Consider the following 20112-nt stretch of genomic DNA (forward strand, 5'->3'; position numbering starts at 1 on the left):
ATGTCTTACAAATAAAGGGAACTATGTCTTAAACCCAGATTATTTTAAGAGTGACATTAAATACATTATTCCCCTCGTGTGTTTTCGTATCGTAAACATGAAATACGAAATGGCTATCATAATACAATGAAATTTATTTTCAAATATATGTCTACGATACGAAAACAATCGAGGGTAAGTGGGAGTGCGTGAGTTGGGTGTAACGCCACTTTTAACAGTATTCCAGTTATATCACGGCGTGTCAGCTTAATGTGGGAATAAAGCCCGAAGCGATGCAGGTCTCAGGCGTTTACCACTTCGGTGAAACCCACGAGCATGGTGCTGACAAACCAAGAAACATAATTGGGGCGAACCGGGATTCCAACCCACAATCATAGGCTTCTGGCGTGACCAACGGACGCAACACTGCACAGCGAATCGCGGCGCCTTAGACGACTGGGCCACCCGTGCCCCCTCGAAAACAAGAGCCTCCACCGGCACACATATATGTAGGTACCTTATGAAACACTTGAAACTTGACAATATGATCAAGTATGTTTAACTCATTCTATATTAATATAGAGTGGGATTGGGTGAGTGAGTAGAGTAGTGTATATGACATCAGTGGAACGATCGAAGGAATCCCTAATGGGTTTCACTTTATGAAGCAATGTTAGGAATAGAACCAGGATCTTCGTCCCATCACAACGCTTCTTCACCGACCCCTTACGATGATAAGAGAAAGGATGTTACAGTAAACTACGTTTAAAACGAACACGCTAATAACTGTATGTGTGCTTATAACGAACTACGGTTATTACGAACTAAATTTTGTGGTCCCTTTAAGTTCGTTATAACCGTAGTTTACTGTAAATGATATACCTCATGCTGTTCTTTACCGACGACATCAGCAACAGCATCCATCAATGTCTCGCTGACCAGCATAGCCTGTGGACTCCCGAACCCTCTGAAAGCAGTAGCCGTGGGGATATTGGTCTTGCACTTGTACCCCACGACTCGGATGTTAGGCACGTTGTAGGCGTTTTCAACGGTCAACGCTGCACGTGTTAAAACCTAGTTGAAAAAAAGACAAAATTGATTCACAGATAAAGTATGATGCTATTGTAGGATAATAGTCCACAACCAAAATTTGTATGATGAAAATTGGGGGCACGGGTGGCCCAGTCTCCTAAGGACCCAACATTGCTGTGCTGTCCAGAGTGCGTTACTTGGGCACATCACAAACGTATGATTTTGAGCTCGATTCCTGGTTCAACCCGATTTTCTTCGAGGTTTGTCAGCGCCATGCCCGTGGGTTTCAATCAAAGTGGTAAACGACTGAATTGACTCATTTCGGGCTTTCCTCCAACATTAAGCTAACACGCCGTGATATAACTGGAGTACTGTTAAAAGCTGCGTTAAACCCAACTCACTCAGAAAATTGGTGCGAGGAAGTGATTATGCCCTTGTGAGTGGGAGAACATTTCGGTAGATTAATGCAGCTATTGAACGTTTGCACAATTAGTTTGGTTTACATGTATTTTGTTTGCTGTTTAATGCCGCACTCAGCAATATTCCAGCTATATGACGGCGGTCTGTAAATAATCGAGTCTGGACCAGACAATCCAGTGATTGACATTATGAGCATCCATCCACATCATTGGGACATGATGATATGCATGAACCCAGTCAGCGAGCCTGACCACCCGATCCCGTTAGTCGCCTTTTACGACAAGCATAGTCGCCTTTTACGGCAAGCATGGGTTGCTGAAGACCTATTCTACCCCGGATCTTCACGGGTCGATGGCAAATGCCCTATGCACGTCGTTTCTTTATTATACAAGGCGGTCGGGTAGCCTGGTGGTTAAAGCGTTCGTTCGTCACGCCGAAGACCCTGGTTCGATTCCCGACGTTGGTCAATGTGTGAAGCCCATTTCTGGTGTCCCCCGCCATGATATTGCTGGAACATTGCTAAAAGCGGCGTAAAACCATACTCACTCACTCACTTTATTACATATTTGGATAAAAACTGTTCGAAGCTTCATGTGTTTGACAAACGCTCCCCAAGGGTCGTCCCTCTCATGCATACGTACCCCTACTGTGAGATCCAGCGTGCACCCACTGTTGGCGTACAGCTTCACGTCCAGGGCTTGCAGGCGACCCGCGGAGCTGAATCCTGCCTACAGACATTGAAACAACCATTCAGTAATTGCATCAGTATTATTTATATCATACACACGACTTTTTGCCTTAAGGTTACCGACCACCGCCATGAGTGTGAGGTGCAGTGGGGTTTACATCTTCCGGAGGCAAGAGAGTTAACTGACTTTAAAAGTCCAGTTTCCACCCTTGCCAAACTAGGCTGGAATTACTCAGCTCGATAGTAGCGCCACCAGTGGCTATTACCAGTTATGTTCCTTCTAAGCCTCTCCTATGGACCAATCAGATTCCACCTCTCGTATCACTTGCGTTTGCTTCACATAAAATGGTGGCGCCCAGTCAGGACGATCTGATCAATGATCAAGATCTATATTGTGATAAAACGGGTCTTACATCGCGAAATGCATCAAATCACGTGAGCACCTTGATTAAAAACGTTAAAAGGTTTGGAAAATATAACTCCATAATTTAATGCCGCATTCAATATTATTGTACTTATACTCAACGTCTATGCATGTGTGTGTATGTGGCTCAAAGTGCGAGTCCGGCCGTATTGTGCTTGCCCGAGATACCATGCATGGATACCACACTTAGACACAATAAACCGTCTCCGAGCCTATCAGTACTTATTTTACCCTCTAAAATGTCGGCCACCAGGCAGGGTAACAAGAAGTAACATCGTTTTTCACAGTCAGGGGATCAAAAATCGACCTTCCGCTCAAAGGTGAGGTAGTTGAGATGAAATGGAGTTTAACGTCACGTTCAAGAATATTTCACTTATATATAGCTATGTGGTGTGTGTGCGATGCCACAATTTAACATGAATACCTCACTCAGACACAGTGCACTGACTCCAAGCTGACCAGTCCTTGATTTAGACCCTCAATGCCGAAAGGCAGGCAGGGTATCAACAAGAACCATTTTTAACGTCTTTTGGTTTGACGTTGTCGGGGGTGGAATTCCCCGACCTTTTTCTCTATCAATAGACCCCGGAGGTTTTTGTCAGCGACAGGGGTTATGTCAACAGTAAAGTCACACATTATAACCAACGAATCCTCGTTTGAGTTGATTCTTACGATTAGAATGCGCATTGGGCATTCTGGTTTGCCCTCTGGAATCGACTCGTGACGATCCGGGGTGGATTAAGTCTTCAGCAACCCATGCTTGCCGTTAAAGGCGACTATGCTTGTCGTAAGAGACGACTAATTAACGGGATCGGGTGGTACGGATCGCTGACTTGGTTGGTGCATGTCATCGTTTCCAATTTCGTGCATCGATGCTCATGGTGTCAGTCACCGGATTGTCTGGTCCAGACTCGATTATATACGGACCGCCGTCATATAGCTGGAATATTGCTGAGTGCGGCGTTAAACAACTAACACACAAACAAAGGTAAAGTCACACATTGTAACCGCCGAATTCTCATTTGAGTTTATTCTTACGATTAGAATGTGCATCTTTCTTTGCCTTTTAGAATCACCACTTTGGAATGCAAGGAGGGGTGTGTGTAGTGGCCGATAGTGTGTGTTGGGATTCGAACCACGGACCTTCTGATCCAAGGTCGGACGCCTTGTCCACATGACCAAAGAGGTTAATCCCGTCAACAAGCTGACAAGGTAAGGGTGCCACGCCCTGCTATATTATGGTACTCCAATACCAGAAAGAGCCATATCTTTCATTGACAAAATTTTAAAGTTATAGATATTAGCAAGGACAAATTATACAGTTGAAGAGGCGGTCGGGTAGCCTGGTGGTTTAAGCGTTCCCTCGTCACGCCGAAGACCCGGGTTCGATTCCCGACATGGGTACAATGTGTGAAGCCCATTTCTGGTGTCCCCCGCCGTGATATTGCTGGAATATTTCTAAAAGCGGCGTAAAACCTCACTCACTCACTCATATTTTTTCATATGTGCACCAACAATGATGAAAGACAAAACATCTCGTACCTTATATCGGGCAAGGAAGGCATGTCTCCCTCCTGTGAGTACCATGTCTTCATCTCTGTCCAACATGCACCTTACTGGACGGCTGACTCTGCAACAAAGACAATGGTCACTGTAAGAACCACAGCAATGGTCTTTGAACAAACGTTAGCTTAACACTTGACATCAGTGGGTGTCCACGTATGGGGATTCCGGGTCAGAATACGTACCCTATCCCGGCTATACCAGAGTTGTCAAGGTCTGTGAGTTGGGTCAATTAGTGAACCACGACCACGACCAGTTGGTTGTTTCACGCTATACCCAGCAATGTTCCAGCTTTTTGACGGTCTTTGGGGTGTGGGTGTTTGTGTGTGTGGCTGCTTGTACTAGTCCGGACTGATGACGATTTATAGTGCTAGCCAACTGAGATAGCGTACCGTTTAACAAGAATACCCCACTCAGACACAGTATGTTGACTCCGCCGAGCCGACCAGTCCTTGTTTCAGCCCCTTAATGCCGGGCGCCAGACAGGCTTACAACAAGTTATCATCTTTTAACGTCTTTTTGTATGACGCGGCTAGGGATGGAACCCCCGCTCTCCCGGCGGACGCTCTACCACTAGACCACGGAGGCGGTCGTTCTGACGGTTTGCAAATAATCGAGTCTGGACCAGACAATCCAATGATTGATTTCATGAGCATCGATTCACGCAAATGGGATACAATGACATGCATCAACCAAGTCAGCGAGCCTGACCACCCGATCCCTCTTACGACAAGAATGGTCGCTTTTTACGGCAAGAACGTGTTGCTGAAGACATATTCTACCCCGCATCTTCACGGGTCTATGTTCTAATCAGTAAGCATTGTTACATACTTAGCAGCGGCGACAGCAACAGGGAGCGCTACAAATGACGTGACGCTTTCCTTCCCTCCAAAACCACCACCTGAAAATAATTGTCAGCATTGACAGTTTTTGTTTGTTTGTTATTTAACGCCGCACTCAGCACATTCCAGCTATATTACGGCGGTCTGTAAAATAATCGAATATGGAAATTCAGTGATTGAGACAATCCAGTGATTGACATCATGAGCATCGATCCACGCAATTGGGATCGATGACATGCATCAACCAAGTCAGCGCGCCTCACCAACGAGCCCGTAAGTCGCCTCTTACGACAATCATAGTCACCTTTTACGGCAAGTATAGGTTGCCGAAGACCTATTCTACCCCGGATTTCAAGGGTCTCGACAATCCAGATATGATGAGGAAAACTCCACGCCGTCGGGGCACGTTGTTACGCCATCAACCAAGTCGCAGAGCCTGACCATTCGATCCCTTAAGTCGCCTCTTACGACAATGATAGTCGCCTTTTACGACAAGCATAGATTGTTGAAGACCTATTCTACCCCGGATCTCAAGGGTCTCGACCATCCTGATAAGATGAGGAGCGCTCCACACCGTCGAGTTTACCCTAAGTCGCCTCTTACGATCAGCATAGGTTGCTTAGGACCAACGCTATTCCGGAGTCCCCACGGGTGACTTTTGGCTGCGAAAGCCCGTTGCAGTGTGACACGGAACACATCAGTAAGTTATCGTTAAGCATATTTACTAATCTCACCTATACGTTTAACTCTTGACACTATTTTGTTAGCCGGAACGCCAAGTGCAGCTGCAACTTGATGCTGAAATAAACCCATGACATCAGTAACATCATGGCTTGTCACGTTCTGCATTCTCAATCGATAAATCTACCATATTTCTCATATGGTCTTTGAAAAATTGACATAATACATACAAAATGAAGACATGGTGATAGTGAATTAAAGATGACTTATTTAGAAAAGGTTTAAAAGAGTATCCTAATGCGATGTAGCAGCCCATGTTAATATTCATATATTTTTTTAATTTAATGTCCATTTTTGAATAAGCAAGAAACGAATTGGTACGCTCACTATCGTTAATTATGAACGATACTTGTAATATTAATATTGACATGATTGCATTTGGCAATGCAGCTTGTCAACGAAAACATCTTTAGCAATGTACAATGTTTAGAAAATAAAAGGGTTTACTTGCGAAATCGTGTTGATGTATAGTAACTGTGCTTCATATAAAGTTCAATAAAAATACATTTATTCAGAATTTAAATGAGGCATATTCATGAAGACATCGTCTCGACTTTGAGGTCGTGATTAACAATTTGCACGCGCATGTTCCAGCACGGCGCACAATTAGTATGTTTGCGTGTTTGTTGGGCGCATGATACTCACGAAATGTGAACAGCATACAATGATTGTTTAGCTATCAGGTGCTTTCGCAAAGCCACTGCTTGCTATAAATCAATGTCTACGCGCCGTGGGTATGCTTCAAACAGGAATGGCGCAAACACAATAATGGCAATTAATGGCAATGTTAATGGCAATGTTAATGACAATTTAATGGCAATGGTAATGGCAATGTTAATGGCAATTTGAATGCCACCGGGAATACCGTTCGAGATCATTGTCCACCCTTTTAGCAATTGCAGGCATGTAACGTCGCCTTGCATAAAGATAATGCCCGCCCACAAGTTGTAACACGCGTTGTAACATACTGTTTGTGGGCGGATGTTTCTTTATAGTCCAGGCAAAATAGGGTTTCACTTAGACGGATTGCAACAGAATTTATTTCACCACAAAGCTTCCCTTCAAGGTCCTGAAAACAACATACTAAAAGCTCCAAGCAATGCCAGTTTGGGAAATATGTCTAATTTGCATAATCCAATATGGCCACCAGTTATCAATATATATTCCATATTTCAGATGAGGTTCAATGTTTTGATGAAAAAAGCATGTGTTGTATTGCGAAATAGCCATATCATGTTTCTAAAAAGATATCCACAACTACTGAACGTTTTTGACTATTGACAAATGTGCAAAAATTCAAGATGGCCGCCAATGTCAAGATGGCCGCCAAGTTTCCTAAATGTGTGTTTACACTGTTGAATCTTTTAACCCTTAAACAGTGTACTAGGACTTATATGCATATAACTTGCTACACTAACTCACTGAAGTATGTTTATTTGTGGAAATCCAATAGAACCACCAAATACCAGTATTTGAATATAAATCGAAAAAAGTTTGATCCACTTCTCATTCAGTGGTGAAATAAATTATGTTGCAAGTTGAGTGAAAAAATTGCCTAGATTGTCTGGACTAGTAGACCTCTTCCCCAAAAGAACATGTCTGGAATGAGAGTGAACGACGCCTACGACAGGACTAAAACCGGCCGGTAACGCTTGCTCAGTTGGATTAATCTTTCGTTGACATTTCGAAAACACCCACCAGCTTGTTTTCAACCATCTCCCGTCAATGCGCCGCCGCAGGCTCGTCTGTATCAACGCAAACGGTCAAACCCGATACTGTCATCGTTAATTGAGTTGTTAAACAAACTCTCTATTTGGGCATGTCGTCCATTCCATGTTTAGGTTTTGTCAATAAATTTGTTATGATAAAACGTCAGACGGAGGACCAAATGTGATGTTGTGATTTCGGAGCACATTTATTTGAAGCACAGTTACTTTTGTGCGCTAGTATACACACGTTTCTCGCTTTCTCTTCTTTCGTTTCTGTCATTTGATGTATTCATTGTAAATAACCATACTTGTAAATCTATTGGAGAGATCGTTCTAATTTGTGATAACTTAAGCCAAATCCTTTTCATGAGAATATAATAAATTTAAACTAAAACCGACAACACAGACGACCTTCAGCAAGTATTCCGACAGATGATACAGTTCAGTCAACTTATTCTTCTACATGCATCCTAATTAGATGATGTTCAGAGGTCAGGGTCGGTCGGATAGCCTAGTGGTTAAAGCGTTCGTTCGTCACGCCGAAGACCCGGGTTCGATTCCCGACATGGGTACAATGTGTGAGGCCCAATTCTGGTGTCCCCCGCCGTGATATTGCTGGAATATTGCAAAAAGCAGCGTGAAACAATACTCATTCACTCACTCAGAGGTCAGTTTTCAAACCTGAATTCCAGATGGGAATTGGGTACTGGAGATAATTTCCATCCCTCCCTCCTCATTGGTTGGTTTTGCTGCAGCCACGTGAGTCTCCAAGTAAAAATGTTCTTGTGGACCAATCCGCAGTTCGTCCTCTATCACGTGATCTGATTCGCGGAAACCAAGGTCAAGGTCACCGTTTGTCACACTTATATTGGGATTGAAAAACGAGTTTTCCTGAATCGCTTGCTGGAAACGAAAGGAAAAGAAATAAAAAATCAGTGATATAACATGTTCGTTACTATCGCTCTAATTTGATGTTGTGGCTCATATGGATCTCCATAGACTAGATGATACTCCTAAACCCATTGAAGACTTAGAATACCGCAAGTCTTAATGGATACGACAAATCAATATCGCTCTAATTTGATGTTGTTATTCATATGGATCTCCATTGCCTACGTGCAGACTACACTTATACTTTTCTCATGTAAAAAATATTGTTTACGTTAATGCTCTCTTACAATTCAAGATGCCAGTAAAATCAAGCCTCAGAGAACATGTAAACTTTGCTGCTTGGGATCCGAAGTCCAAGATGCCAGTAAAATCAAGCCTCAGAGAACATGTAAACTTTGCTGCTTGGGATCCGAAGTCCAAGATGCCAGTAAAACTAGCCTCAGAGAACGTGTAAACTTCGCTGCTTGGGATCCGAAGCCCAAGACGCGCCGTTAAACTCAATTCCACCTCACTTCAACTGTTATATAACCACGTGACTGGGCACTGTCCTTTCGACAGATATACTGAACTCCAAAAGAAACGCGAAGATGTTTGATGGGTGATATCTTCAAACAGACGTGATGCCAAATTATTAAACAACGTTCTATTATATTTCACATCATACCATTCACCAACACGCAACTTGGGATAATTGCACGAACTTCTCTGGGAGATGCACAAAACGCGGAACACTCTCTATAACCAGAAAGTTTGGGAACGTATTAATTGATTCATCGGACGCCTTGTCATCTGGTCTCAAACAATAGCTGTTGGTTTTCTTGTTTGACACTAAGTTAGACACAAAAACACCATGTCTCGCCTTACTCGGGAAACCGGACGAGGTGGGGTGAAATGGGGTTTAACATCGCGTCCAAGATTATTCCACTTATATAGCGACGTGCATGCACGTGTGTGTGTGTGTGTGTGTATGTGTCTGCTTATACTAGTCCGGACTGATGCCGATTTATAGTGCTAGCTCACTGAGATACCATGCCGCAGTTTAACATGAATACCCCACTCAGACACAGTATACTGACTCCGAGCCGACCAGTCCTTGTTTTAGCCCCTTAATGCCGAGCGCCAGACAGGCTAACATCAAGTACCATCTTTTAACGTCTTTTGGTATGACGCGGTCGGGGATGGAACCCCGGACCTTCCGCTCTCCGGGCGGACGCTCTACCACTAGACCACAGAGGCGGGCCGGAAACCGGACGAGGGCAGTCGGTCTTACTGAAGCAAGATGGAGCATGCCACGGGTTGCCAGACACCGTGGTGTCCATCATTCCACGACATACAGGCTTCAGGCACATCATCAGCTGGCCAACACTGCAGATTATCGTCCATTAGAGGCCGACCGCGTGTGACGTCAGATAGACAAGATCGGTCCATGGTGACGTCACAACTACGGGACATGTACAGATTCATTCGTGCAACCACACATGCTCGAGTGACGTCAGAGACTCACTACAGACCAATCAGCGGCCACACCCGTTACTGAATGTGATTCAAAAAGACTTTTAAACGTCAACGTGACCTTAAATCCTACTTGAAGTTCCTCAAATGCTGTTTTAAGTGAAATTAAATATGCTGCTATTACCCTGCCAATTTTAACTTGTTTCTGTTGAATACTTTCATTTTTATGGCATCTACCTTTTTTCACTTCAAATTCACGTTTCTTTTGGAGCTGAGTGTATGTTAAAACGTGCTTAATGTTAACGATCGTTTATTCATTTTTTTCCAATTTTAAATAACAAAGAGCCAAACAATATGTACGTGTTTTGTCCTGTCTTAAATTTTGAACACATGTTCACGTGATGAGTGTACCTCAATGGTGATGATGGCAGTCAAGTCTTCATATTCAACCTTGACAGTTTTGGCCGCTCTCTGAGCCTCGATCTGAGTTTCTCCAAGGATGCATGCAATGATTTGGCCTTGGAATATTACCTGAAGGAAAAGGGTGCAGATGATATAATATATGTAAGTTTCAGACATCAACTACTTGGTAAGGTAGTATTCTACAGACTATTGTCTTACCAATGGTGGCGTATAAAAGCACCAGGTCGAGACTGGCTCAGTTGGTCGGAGCTGACGACCCCCACACAGTGGCTTGTGACTTACTGTTCTGGAGTGAGTGAGTTGGGTTTAACGCATTTGAACAGTATTCCAGTTATCACACGGCGTGTCCGCTTAATGTGGACGGAAAGCCCGAAAGGATGCAGGTCTTAGACATTTACCACTTTGGTGAAACCCAAAGCACGGGCATGGTGCTGACAACCCAGAAACATAATCGGAGCGAACCGGGATCGAACCCACTTTCATAGGGTTCTGGCGCGCCCAAGGGACGCAACTGCACAGCGAAATGCGGCGCTCTAGGCGACTGGGCCCCTTCGGGATCACACAGACTGCACGTAATAAACACGTATGTTTACCTTACAGACTCAGGTAATACCTGATTTCAGCTAATAAAAGTGTACTGGTGACCTCAACTGAGCCACTGATGGTAGGGGAGGCCGGGTAGCCTAGTGGTTAAAGTGTTCGCTCGTCAAGCCGAAGACCCGAGTTCGATTCCCCAGATGGGTACAATGTGAGAAGCCCATTTCTGGTGTCCCCCACCGTGATATTGTTGGAATATTGCTAAACATTTTGACCTCATTTGACTACCGGAGTACTATATACCCTTTCGGCCTACTCGTGTTTCACTGTTTATGTCATTTGCCCAAATGAGGGTATTAATCTGTTGACCCCTTTTGACCACCTAGGCCCACTTGCACAAAGCGATCTTAGCGCTAAGATGATCGTAACTCCCATACTTTAACATAGGCTTACAATAGTCTTAACGCTGAGATGATTGTAACTCCCATACTTTAACATAGGCTTACAGTGGTCTTAGTGCTAAGATGATCGTAACTCCCATATTTTAACATAGGCTTACAGTAGTCTCAGCGCTAAGATGATTGTAACTCCCATACTTTAACATAGGCTTACAGTAGTCTCAGCGCTAAGATAATCGTAACTCCCATACTTTAACATAGGCTTACAATAGTCTTAGCGCTAAGATCGCTTTGTGCAAGTGGGCCCTGAAGGTAAAACGTTGATCCCTTTTGACCATCTGATCATAGTGATGTTTATTGGTGACCGCATGTCACCAACTGATGGTCTTCAGGTTCCGTTATGGTGAATTGTTTCCTTAATTGGGCATACTGAAGGCATTCAGTTACCCTACCTGCTGATGTATACTACTTACCTCTTTAGAAGCAAATATTTCTATTTCGTCGGGACTCGCAACACCAAATGTTGTCAGTGCCGGGATGTCTTTAAAGCTGACAAATTCCACCACACCAGGCATACTCAGTGCCTCCGAGGCGTCGACTGATAGGATTTTAGCATGTGCCTTTGTGCTGAATACAAACGCAGCGTAGAGTTCACCTGGAAATATGATTGCGAAACATAATTACCGATCAAGTATGCCTGTATGTAGTATGCATTGTTTTACTCTACATACAAGGGCCCACTTTCACATAGCGATCTTAGACTATCGTCAGCCTATGTTAAAGTATGGAAGTTACGATCATCTTAACGCTAAGATCGCTTTGTGCAACTCTATCCATTAAACAGGAAGTCAGTGTATTGCACTCTCTGTTGGCAGAGTACCTCTGGATCGTTTGATGAAGGGCCAAGAAAAAAATCAAAATGTTTTTGATTACATGTACAATTAGGTTATAAATTATTTATTTTCCCCAACAATTTTCAAGGCTATGTGCAAATTGTTCACAAATGTTTAAATACTATTAAAAGATATTTTTGATTTTCCAAGGATTTTTTAAATTAAAAACCATCAGACAATAAAAGCGCCACATATTGATGTGAAACATTTAGATTTGTCTTGGTCACAACCCATCCGTTAAGGATTGGGGGCAAGACTGGGTCTATGCATCTGGTTTGGTTTGGCAGGTTTGTTGTTTAACGCCGCTCTCAGAAATATTCCAGCTACATTACGGCGGTTTGCAAAAAAATTGAGCCTGGACCAGACAATCCAGTGATTGACATCATGAGAATCGATCCACGCAATTGGGATCGATGACATGCATCAACCAGGTCAGCGAGCCTGACCACCCGATCCCGTTAGTCGCCTCTTACGCCAAGCATAGTCGCCTTTTACGGCAAGCATGGGTTGCTGAAGACCTATTCTACCCCGGATCTTCACGGGCAGTCTGTGCATCTGATATCCCTTGATTCGTGTCCGTGATACCCATGATTATCTGATAGCAACATAATGAAAATAAGTAATTCTGGTGGAGTTGACCTTCATTTATTTGTTAAGTAATAAACTAGAACTGAGGAACCTTTTCAGCCTTTAACTCTTTCAACACCGGAGTCACGTCAAAATAATACATAATTTCATAAACCTACCTGTATGTCATTCATTCATTAAATGTATCACTTTTTACAAAGTCTAAAAATACGTATTTCATTTCAATTTATCATATTTTATCAATGGATTTAAAACTATTTACTATTTCCCACCATGTTATTTAAAAAACATTATCTGGGGAACATGCTTCGACAACAGAATCCATTGCTGTAATTTGATTGGCTGCCTGAGGTAATGTGCTTGATTAAGTCCAATCAAAATACTTATTACGGCAAAAGCGTCATTTGAAACCAATTTCTATTCAATAAAAGGGCATGTTACAACTATGACAAAACTCTTGGCAAGGTTACTGTAATGTTCTTGATGTTCAGAGCTTTCTAACGACACCAAACATCGAACGAATCTTAGCACGAGTTACTTATACAAAGCTTCGAAAATGGAGGTATTACCCGGTATTTTCTCATGTCGCTGAGCGGAAAGCCACTATTATCGGGAAATATGTGATGATAGATCGTATTTAAAGTATAAAAGAAAAACTGTTCAGTGAACAGCTGTATAACAAAAATCTTAAACTTGCCGAAAATCGCCATAATTTTCGCTTCCTTTGTGCTTAATATGAAGGTTATGAATGTGTTAGCTTACATTTTTTAAAAATTAAAAACTTAATTTGCTTATGTATACATTATTTAAATAATGTAATAAACATAACTTTCCTATTTATAAACAGTAGGGTTACCATCCTTACCATCAACACCAGGCGGGTCACGTTTCGGGACAATAATCCTTACCATCAACCATAGACAGGTCATTCAAAGGACAATAATCCTAACCATCAACCATAGACAGGTCCCATCAACCATAGACAGGTCATGTGAAGGACAATAATCCTAACCATCAACCATAGACAGGTCATGTGAAGGACAATAATCCTTACCATCAACCATTGACAGGTCATGTGAAGGACAATAATCCTTAACATCACCCATGGACAGGTCCTTTAAAGGACAATAACTCTTACCATCAACCATAGACAGGTCACGTGAAGGACAATAATCCTTACCATCAACCATAGACAGGTCATGTGAAGGACAATAATCCCTACCATCAACCACAGACAGGTCATGTGAAGAACAATAATCCTACCCATCAACCAAAGACAGGTCATGTGAAGGACAATAATCCCTACCATCAACCACAGACAGGTCATGTGAAGAACAATAATCCTACCCATCAACCATAGACAGGACATGTGAAGGACAATAATCCCTACCATCAACCACAGACAGGTCATGTGAAGAACAATAATCCTACCCATCAACCAAAGACAGGTCATGTGAAGGACAATAATCCCTACCATCAACCATAGACAGGTCATGTGAAGGACAATAACTCTTACCATCAACCATAGACAGGTCATGTGCAGGACAATAATCCTTACCATCAACCATAGACAGGTCATGTGAAGAACAATAATCCTTACCATCAACCATAGACAGGTCATGTGAAGGACAATAATCCTAACCATCAACAATAGACAGGTTATGTGAAGGACAATAATCCTTACCATCAGCCATAGACAGGTCATGTGAAGGACAATAATCCTAACCATCAACCAAAGACAGGTCATGTGAAGGACAATAATCCTAACCATCAACCAAAGACAGGTCATGTGAAGGACAATAATCCTTACCATCAACCATAGACACGTCATGTGAAGGACAATAACTCTTACCATCAACCATAGACAGGTCATGTGCAGGACAATAATCCTAACCATCAACCATAGACATGTCATGTGCAGGGACAATAATCCTAACCATCAACCATAGACATGTCAGGTGAAGGACGAGAATCCTTACCATCAACCATAACTCTTACCATCAACCATAGACAGGTCATGTGAAGGACAATAAACCTTACAATCAACACCAGGCGGGTCATGTTTCTGGACAATAATCCTTACCATCAATCATGGGCATGTCATCTATGTACACAGCCTCGCCTGTGGTCTGCTGCAGCGCGGATGTGTGTACGAGTGGTCGTCCCACTGCATCATCCGGGTCTTGGTCGTCTGGCACAGCCTCGTACAGTTGTACCCCCTCGCTGACCCTTCGCTCGATGTCCTTCACAGCGTCACTGGGGACAATCCCTGCCGGTGTCTGTTGGGAGATTAGCCCCTCTATTTACTTTTGCTCTATAGACATCACAAAGTTCAATAAATGTACAATTAATAAAGAATGTCATGATGCCAAACTGAAAGACATTTTATTAGGTTCTAAGTGATGAAGACGTTTTTCAACACGCGATTTATAATATACTTACTTTTTATATAGATCAAATTTGTCCTTGTTATTCCATATCTGCTGACCTACTTACAGGAAGTGATGTTGATAAAATGATCAAAACAAGCAGGGGGCGGTGGGGTAGCCTTGTGGTTTAAGCGTTCGCTCGTCACACCAAAAATCCGGGTTCGTTTCCCCACATGGGCACAATGTGTCCCCCGTCGTGATATTGCTGGAACATTGCTAAAAGCAGCGTACAACAATACTCACCCACCCACTCACTCACTCACTCACTCACTCAAAACAGGGATGATTTGTGAGTAGTTTTGAGTGAGTGAATGTTGTATGAACTTAAGTGAGTGAGTTGGGTTTAACGCCGCTTTTAACATTATTCCAGTTATATCGCGGCGTGTCAGCTTAATGTGGGAGGAAAGCCCGAAATGGTGCAGGTCTAAGACGTTTACCACTTCGGTGAAACCCACGAGCAGTGGTATGGTGCTGACAAACCTAGAAACATAGTTGGGGCTAACCGGGATTCGAACCCACAATCATAGGTTTTTGGCGTGCCCACGGGACGCAACATTGCACAGCGAATCGCGGCGCCTTAGACGACTGGGCCACCCGTGCCCCCGTATTAACTCAAGAGTCGACAACAACCAATCACAGAAAAGTTATTACGTAAAGGGAAAAAGCCAGTGGTTGATAGCTTGAGTGGTTGAGTCACAACCAACGACATTATCCTAAAACGATCGTACAACCAGTACCAGGTTATAAATTTCATCAGCTCTTTCGACAAGACTACTTTTGCTGTTTTAAAAACGCCGTACTCAGAAATATTCCAGCTATATCACGGTGACCTGCAAATAATCGAGTCTGGACCAGACAAGCCAGTGATTGATATTATAAGCAACAGTCCCGGCAATTGAGGTACGAAGACACGCATTACATAAAGTCATCGAGCCTGACCAACCGATCCATTAAGGTGCCTCTCACCTCAAGCATAAGTTGCTTGAGAACAATTCTTACCAGGAATCCTCTTGGGTGGTGCACTTTTGGTACTTATAATTGTTTTTCGTTAGCGAGAGAACACAGATATATGGGAGCGTTTGACTGTAAGTCACAGGTGAACATTAATGTATTAAAATCATAGCGCTACGTTATCTTTGTTGAACGGGCCCCTGAGTGATCAAGGTCAAAGAATTGCCTGTATATTCTCCAAATAGCGGGATTGACCTTCCATGTAACGATTGGATACCTTAAATACTATCCTGCTGGGAATTTTTGCAATGAGTGGTTATTGCATAACGCCGCACCAGCAGTCTTGCAGCTATTGAGGGCACGGGAACCAGTCGTCTAAGACGCGGCAATTCGCTTTGCAGAGTTGCGTCCTTTTGAAACGCCAGAAGCCTGGCGTCGTGGGTTCGAATCCAGAATCGCCCCGATTATATTTCTAAGTTTGTCAGCACCATACTCGTCATATCGGTTTCAACTGATAAAGTTCTATGACCTGCATCACTTCGGGCTTTCTTTCCACATTAAGCTGACACGCCGTGATAAGATAATCGATTGAACTTAGGAGCAAGTTATCGAGTCAGACCACCCTATCCATTTGATTGCTGGGTCATCATATGGCTGAGGTGAAGTTTTACCTCAGGGTTTTTTACCTGGAATACCCCCGGGGTTCACGTTAATAATGAAGTTTAAATGATTATTTTGTCTACGAAATGCATCGTTGTCATAATTAATGCATGATGACCTGTTGCAGTCTTTGTGTGACGTCAGTGTAGAACTTGAAGAAGAAGCTGGTTGTGAGAGTACGACGATATTCTACCATGCCACCTGGTGAGCCGGGAGATAAAGGGAGATCACTCGCCAAATGTTCACACGTCCTCTCCAGCAGCACATCATTCCAGGTCCTGAGGTAAAGGAAGCGGCATTAAAATATTCAAAGGTAATTTGAACGTGACATTTGAATACTGGTGAGGTGAGGTGAAATTGGATTTAACGTCGCGTCCAAGATTATTGCACTTATATAGCGATGTGCATGTACGTGTGTGTGTGTGTGGCTGCTTGTACTAGTCCGGACTGATGCCGATTTATAGTGCTAGCCCACTGAGATACCATGCCGCAGTTTAACATGAATACTCCAATCAGACACAGTATACTGGCTCCGAGCCGACCAGTCCTTGTTTTAGCCCCTTAAATGCCAATCGCCAGAAAGTACCATCTTTTAACGTCTTTTGGTATGACGCGGTCGGGGATCGAACCCCGGACCTTCCGCTCTCCGGGCGGACGCTCTACCATTAGACCACGGAGGCGGTCCATTTGAATACTGAAGGAACCTTTGTAAAATCGTTATGAACATCGCGTTTTAGGACGGAAGGCATTTCATGTGCAACGATAGAATATATTTTACATTACTTGAGGGCTGAGGGAGAGGGTCCATGTGGTGTTCCATTCACATATTGCCCTTATGAACGTCAAGTTTTCTGTGAAAGAGTTGATTTAATGTTTTTATATTGATATATAACACGGGAAGAGCGGATTTCTATCCATTTCAACATAGTCAGAAAAGATTGAGACACTAAAAATGGGCGGGGGAGAGGATGCTCAACGTCACACCGCTCTGCACCGGAGTGGAGTGGAGTGGAGCGGGAGCGGGTGGTTTTGGGTGGAGTGGAGTGGAGTGGAGTGGGGTGCGGTTGGGTTGGGTTGGGTGGGGTCTTTTTGGGTGGGGTGGGGTTGGGTGGGGTGGGGTTGGTCGGGTTGGAGTGGAGTGGAGTGGAATGGGAGAGGGAGTGGAGCGGATTGGAGTGGAGTGGGAGCAGGGTGGGGTGAGGTCTGGTGGTATGGCGTGGTGTGGGGTTGTTTGGAGTGGAGTGGAGAGGAGCGGAGAACTTGGTGGAGTGGAGTGGGAGAGGAAGTGGAGTGGAATTGAGCGGACTGGAGCGTGGTGGGGGTGGGGTGGTGTGAGGTTTGTCGTGGTGGAGCGGAGTGGAGAATTTGGTGGAGTGGAATGGAAGTGGAAGTGGAGCGGAATTGAGTGGACTGGAGCGTGGTGGGGGTGGCGTGGTGTGAGGTTTGTCGGGGTGGAGTGGAGTGGAGTGGAGAACTTGGTGGAGTGGAGTCGAGTGGAAATACCGTGTTTCCTTACTGTTGTTTCAGTCCTTCCATTGCCCTCTTCGCCAACACGGTGGTTGGAGCCATGCCGCCGTATGCCAAGATAGCATCATCCACCACATTGGTCCCCGGTTTGAATCTGACCATCATTCCAGCGTTCACAATGGAGATGTCGTCATCTTTACGATGAGCCTGTTTAAATCCGCTGAAGTACACGTCCTGAAAATCAGACAGACACATTCTGAAAACACTATTTTCTATTGAACTTACATGAGGTGGATACTCATGAACTTCATAACAGCTACACAGTATAAACAGCTAACTGCCAGATGTTAGATTGATCTATGCGTAACGACAAGCAAATGTGTTACAAGCCCGAACGAGCTTATTACTTCAGTTTAATCAAGGTGTGGTACAGGGCGATACACTCTTCTGTTCTCTGTACATGTAAACTATTTCCTAGAAATTAAAACACTGCATCACAGATGACGATGCTTTTTTGGTGGTTGTTTAACGCCGCACTCAGCAAAATCATAGCGTTATGACGACGGTCCGTAAATAATCGAGTCTGGACCAGACAATCCAGTGACATTATGAACATCGAAATACGCAAATGGGATACGATGACATGCATCAACCAAGTCAGCGAGCCTGACCACCCGATCCCGTTGGACTCCTCTTGAGACAAGCATGTGTTCTACCCCGGATTTTTTTAACCTAACTTGTGTGGGCCTGACTATTTAGATGTTTTACAAAGCGGTCCTGGCTGGTGAGATTTCAGACGTTGTATGACTTTTCTCACGATGTAAACACGCACGATGGAAGTATTTATTTTAAACACAAAAAGATACAGTTCCTGCATGTACGATGTTTACAAATTGTAGAAAGAAGTATGCTAACGAAACAGTTATAATATTCGGAATCCATTAAATTAAAACACCAATGCCAGAAAACAACCATCCTCGACTATCCACCGAAACAGATTCCATTGGGTTGGTTGGTTGGTTTGTTGTTTAACGCCGCGCTCAGCAATATTACAGCTATATGACGGCGGTCTGTAAATAATTGAGTCTGGACCAGACAATCCAGTGACTGACATCATGATCCTCGATCCACGCAATTGGGACCGATGACATGCATCAACCAAGTCAGCGACCCTGACCACCCGATCCCGTTAGTCGCCTCTTACGACAAGCATAGTCGCCTTTGACGTCAAGCATGCATATGGGTTGCTGAAGACCCAATTGCGTGGGTAAACGTCTGAGACCTGCATCACTTCGGGCTTTCCTCCTACATTAAGCTGACACGCCGTGATATAACTGGTATACTGTTAAAAGCGGCGTTAAACCCAACTCACTCACTCACTCAAGCACAGGGTGTTGGGATCTGTGGAAGCCTGACCTATTTTTTCTTTTTCGTTCTGTCATTTATTTACCTCAGATGTAAAGGGAAGGTGAACCGACAACAGAATCTCCTTGGGATGCACTGCTATCTTTCTGTATCCTTTAAAAAAGTCTCCGTCCATCCTTACCGTCCTTTTAGGCTCACCTGTTCGAAGTACAAATGTCGGGTATAGGAGAAACAGATGACTGGTTAGTCATACATTGTTTTTCTGATGATATTTAATTCGCTTTGTTTTCCAATTTTCAGTTTACCAGGGTCGGATACAAGGTTTCACTTATTGTCATTGTCCATATTGTAGTTATACTCAAAATATTCATGCATAGTACATTCATAAAAATATACCTATTAATTCAATTTGTCTGCGACAAAATAATTATGGTGGAAGGACATCAATCCTAAATCAACGTGTGTATGGCTGCTTGTACCACTCCGACCTTTTGCCGATTTTGTACATGGACTCGTGTTTCTGCTTGTGCTAGTCAGGCCTTATGTCGGCTTTGTGCACGTACATGTTTTTAGCCGCTTATACTCGTCCGGCCTTTTGACGGTTTTGTTCAGGCCCATGTGTGTGGCTGCTTTTATAAGTCCTGCCTTATGTCGGTTTTG

General features: G+C 43.6%; 1 protein-coding gene across 1 annotated transcript in view; it reads right to left on the reverse strand.

The window, feature by feature from the left end:
• The window catches only part of LOC139454837 (xanthine dehydrogenase/oxidase-like), a 57741-nt gene that overhangs the window by 18903 nt on the left and 18726 nt on the right, over positions 1–20112 (reverse strand). The window contains exons 13-24 of the mRNA XM_071236458.1: positions 19538–19650; positions 18137–18321; positions 16739–16898; positions 14664–14859; positions 11573–11754; positions 10153–10272; positions 8080–8301; positions 5683–5746; positions 4938–5007; positions 4086–4173; positions 2073–2159; positions 862–1053 (exon numbers count right to left, since the gene is read on the reverse strand). Of these exons, the coding sequence (XP_071092559.1) occupies positions 862–1053; positions 2073–2159; positions 4086–4173; positions 4938–5007; positions 5683–5746; positions 8080–8301; positions 10153–10272; positions 11573–11754; positions 14664–14859; positions 16739–16898; positions 18137–18321; positions 19538–19650 (1679 nt within the window). The remainder of the gene's footprint in view (positions 1–861; positions 1054–2072; positions 2160–4085; positions 4174–4937; positions 5008–5682; positions 5747–8079; positions 8302–10152; positions 10273–11572; positions 11755–14663; positions 14860–16738; positions 16899–18136; positions 18322–19537; positions 19651–20112) is intronic.

Source organism: Haliotis cracherodii, unplaced genomic scaffold (assembly GCF_022045235.1).
Source record: "Haliotis cracherodii isolate W230 unplaced genomic scaffold, xgHalCrac1.p SCAF_11, whole genome shotgun sequence".
Lineage (NCBI taxonomy): Eukaryota > Metazoa > Mollusca > Gastropoda > Lepetellida > Haliotidae > Haliotis > Haliotis cracherodii.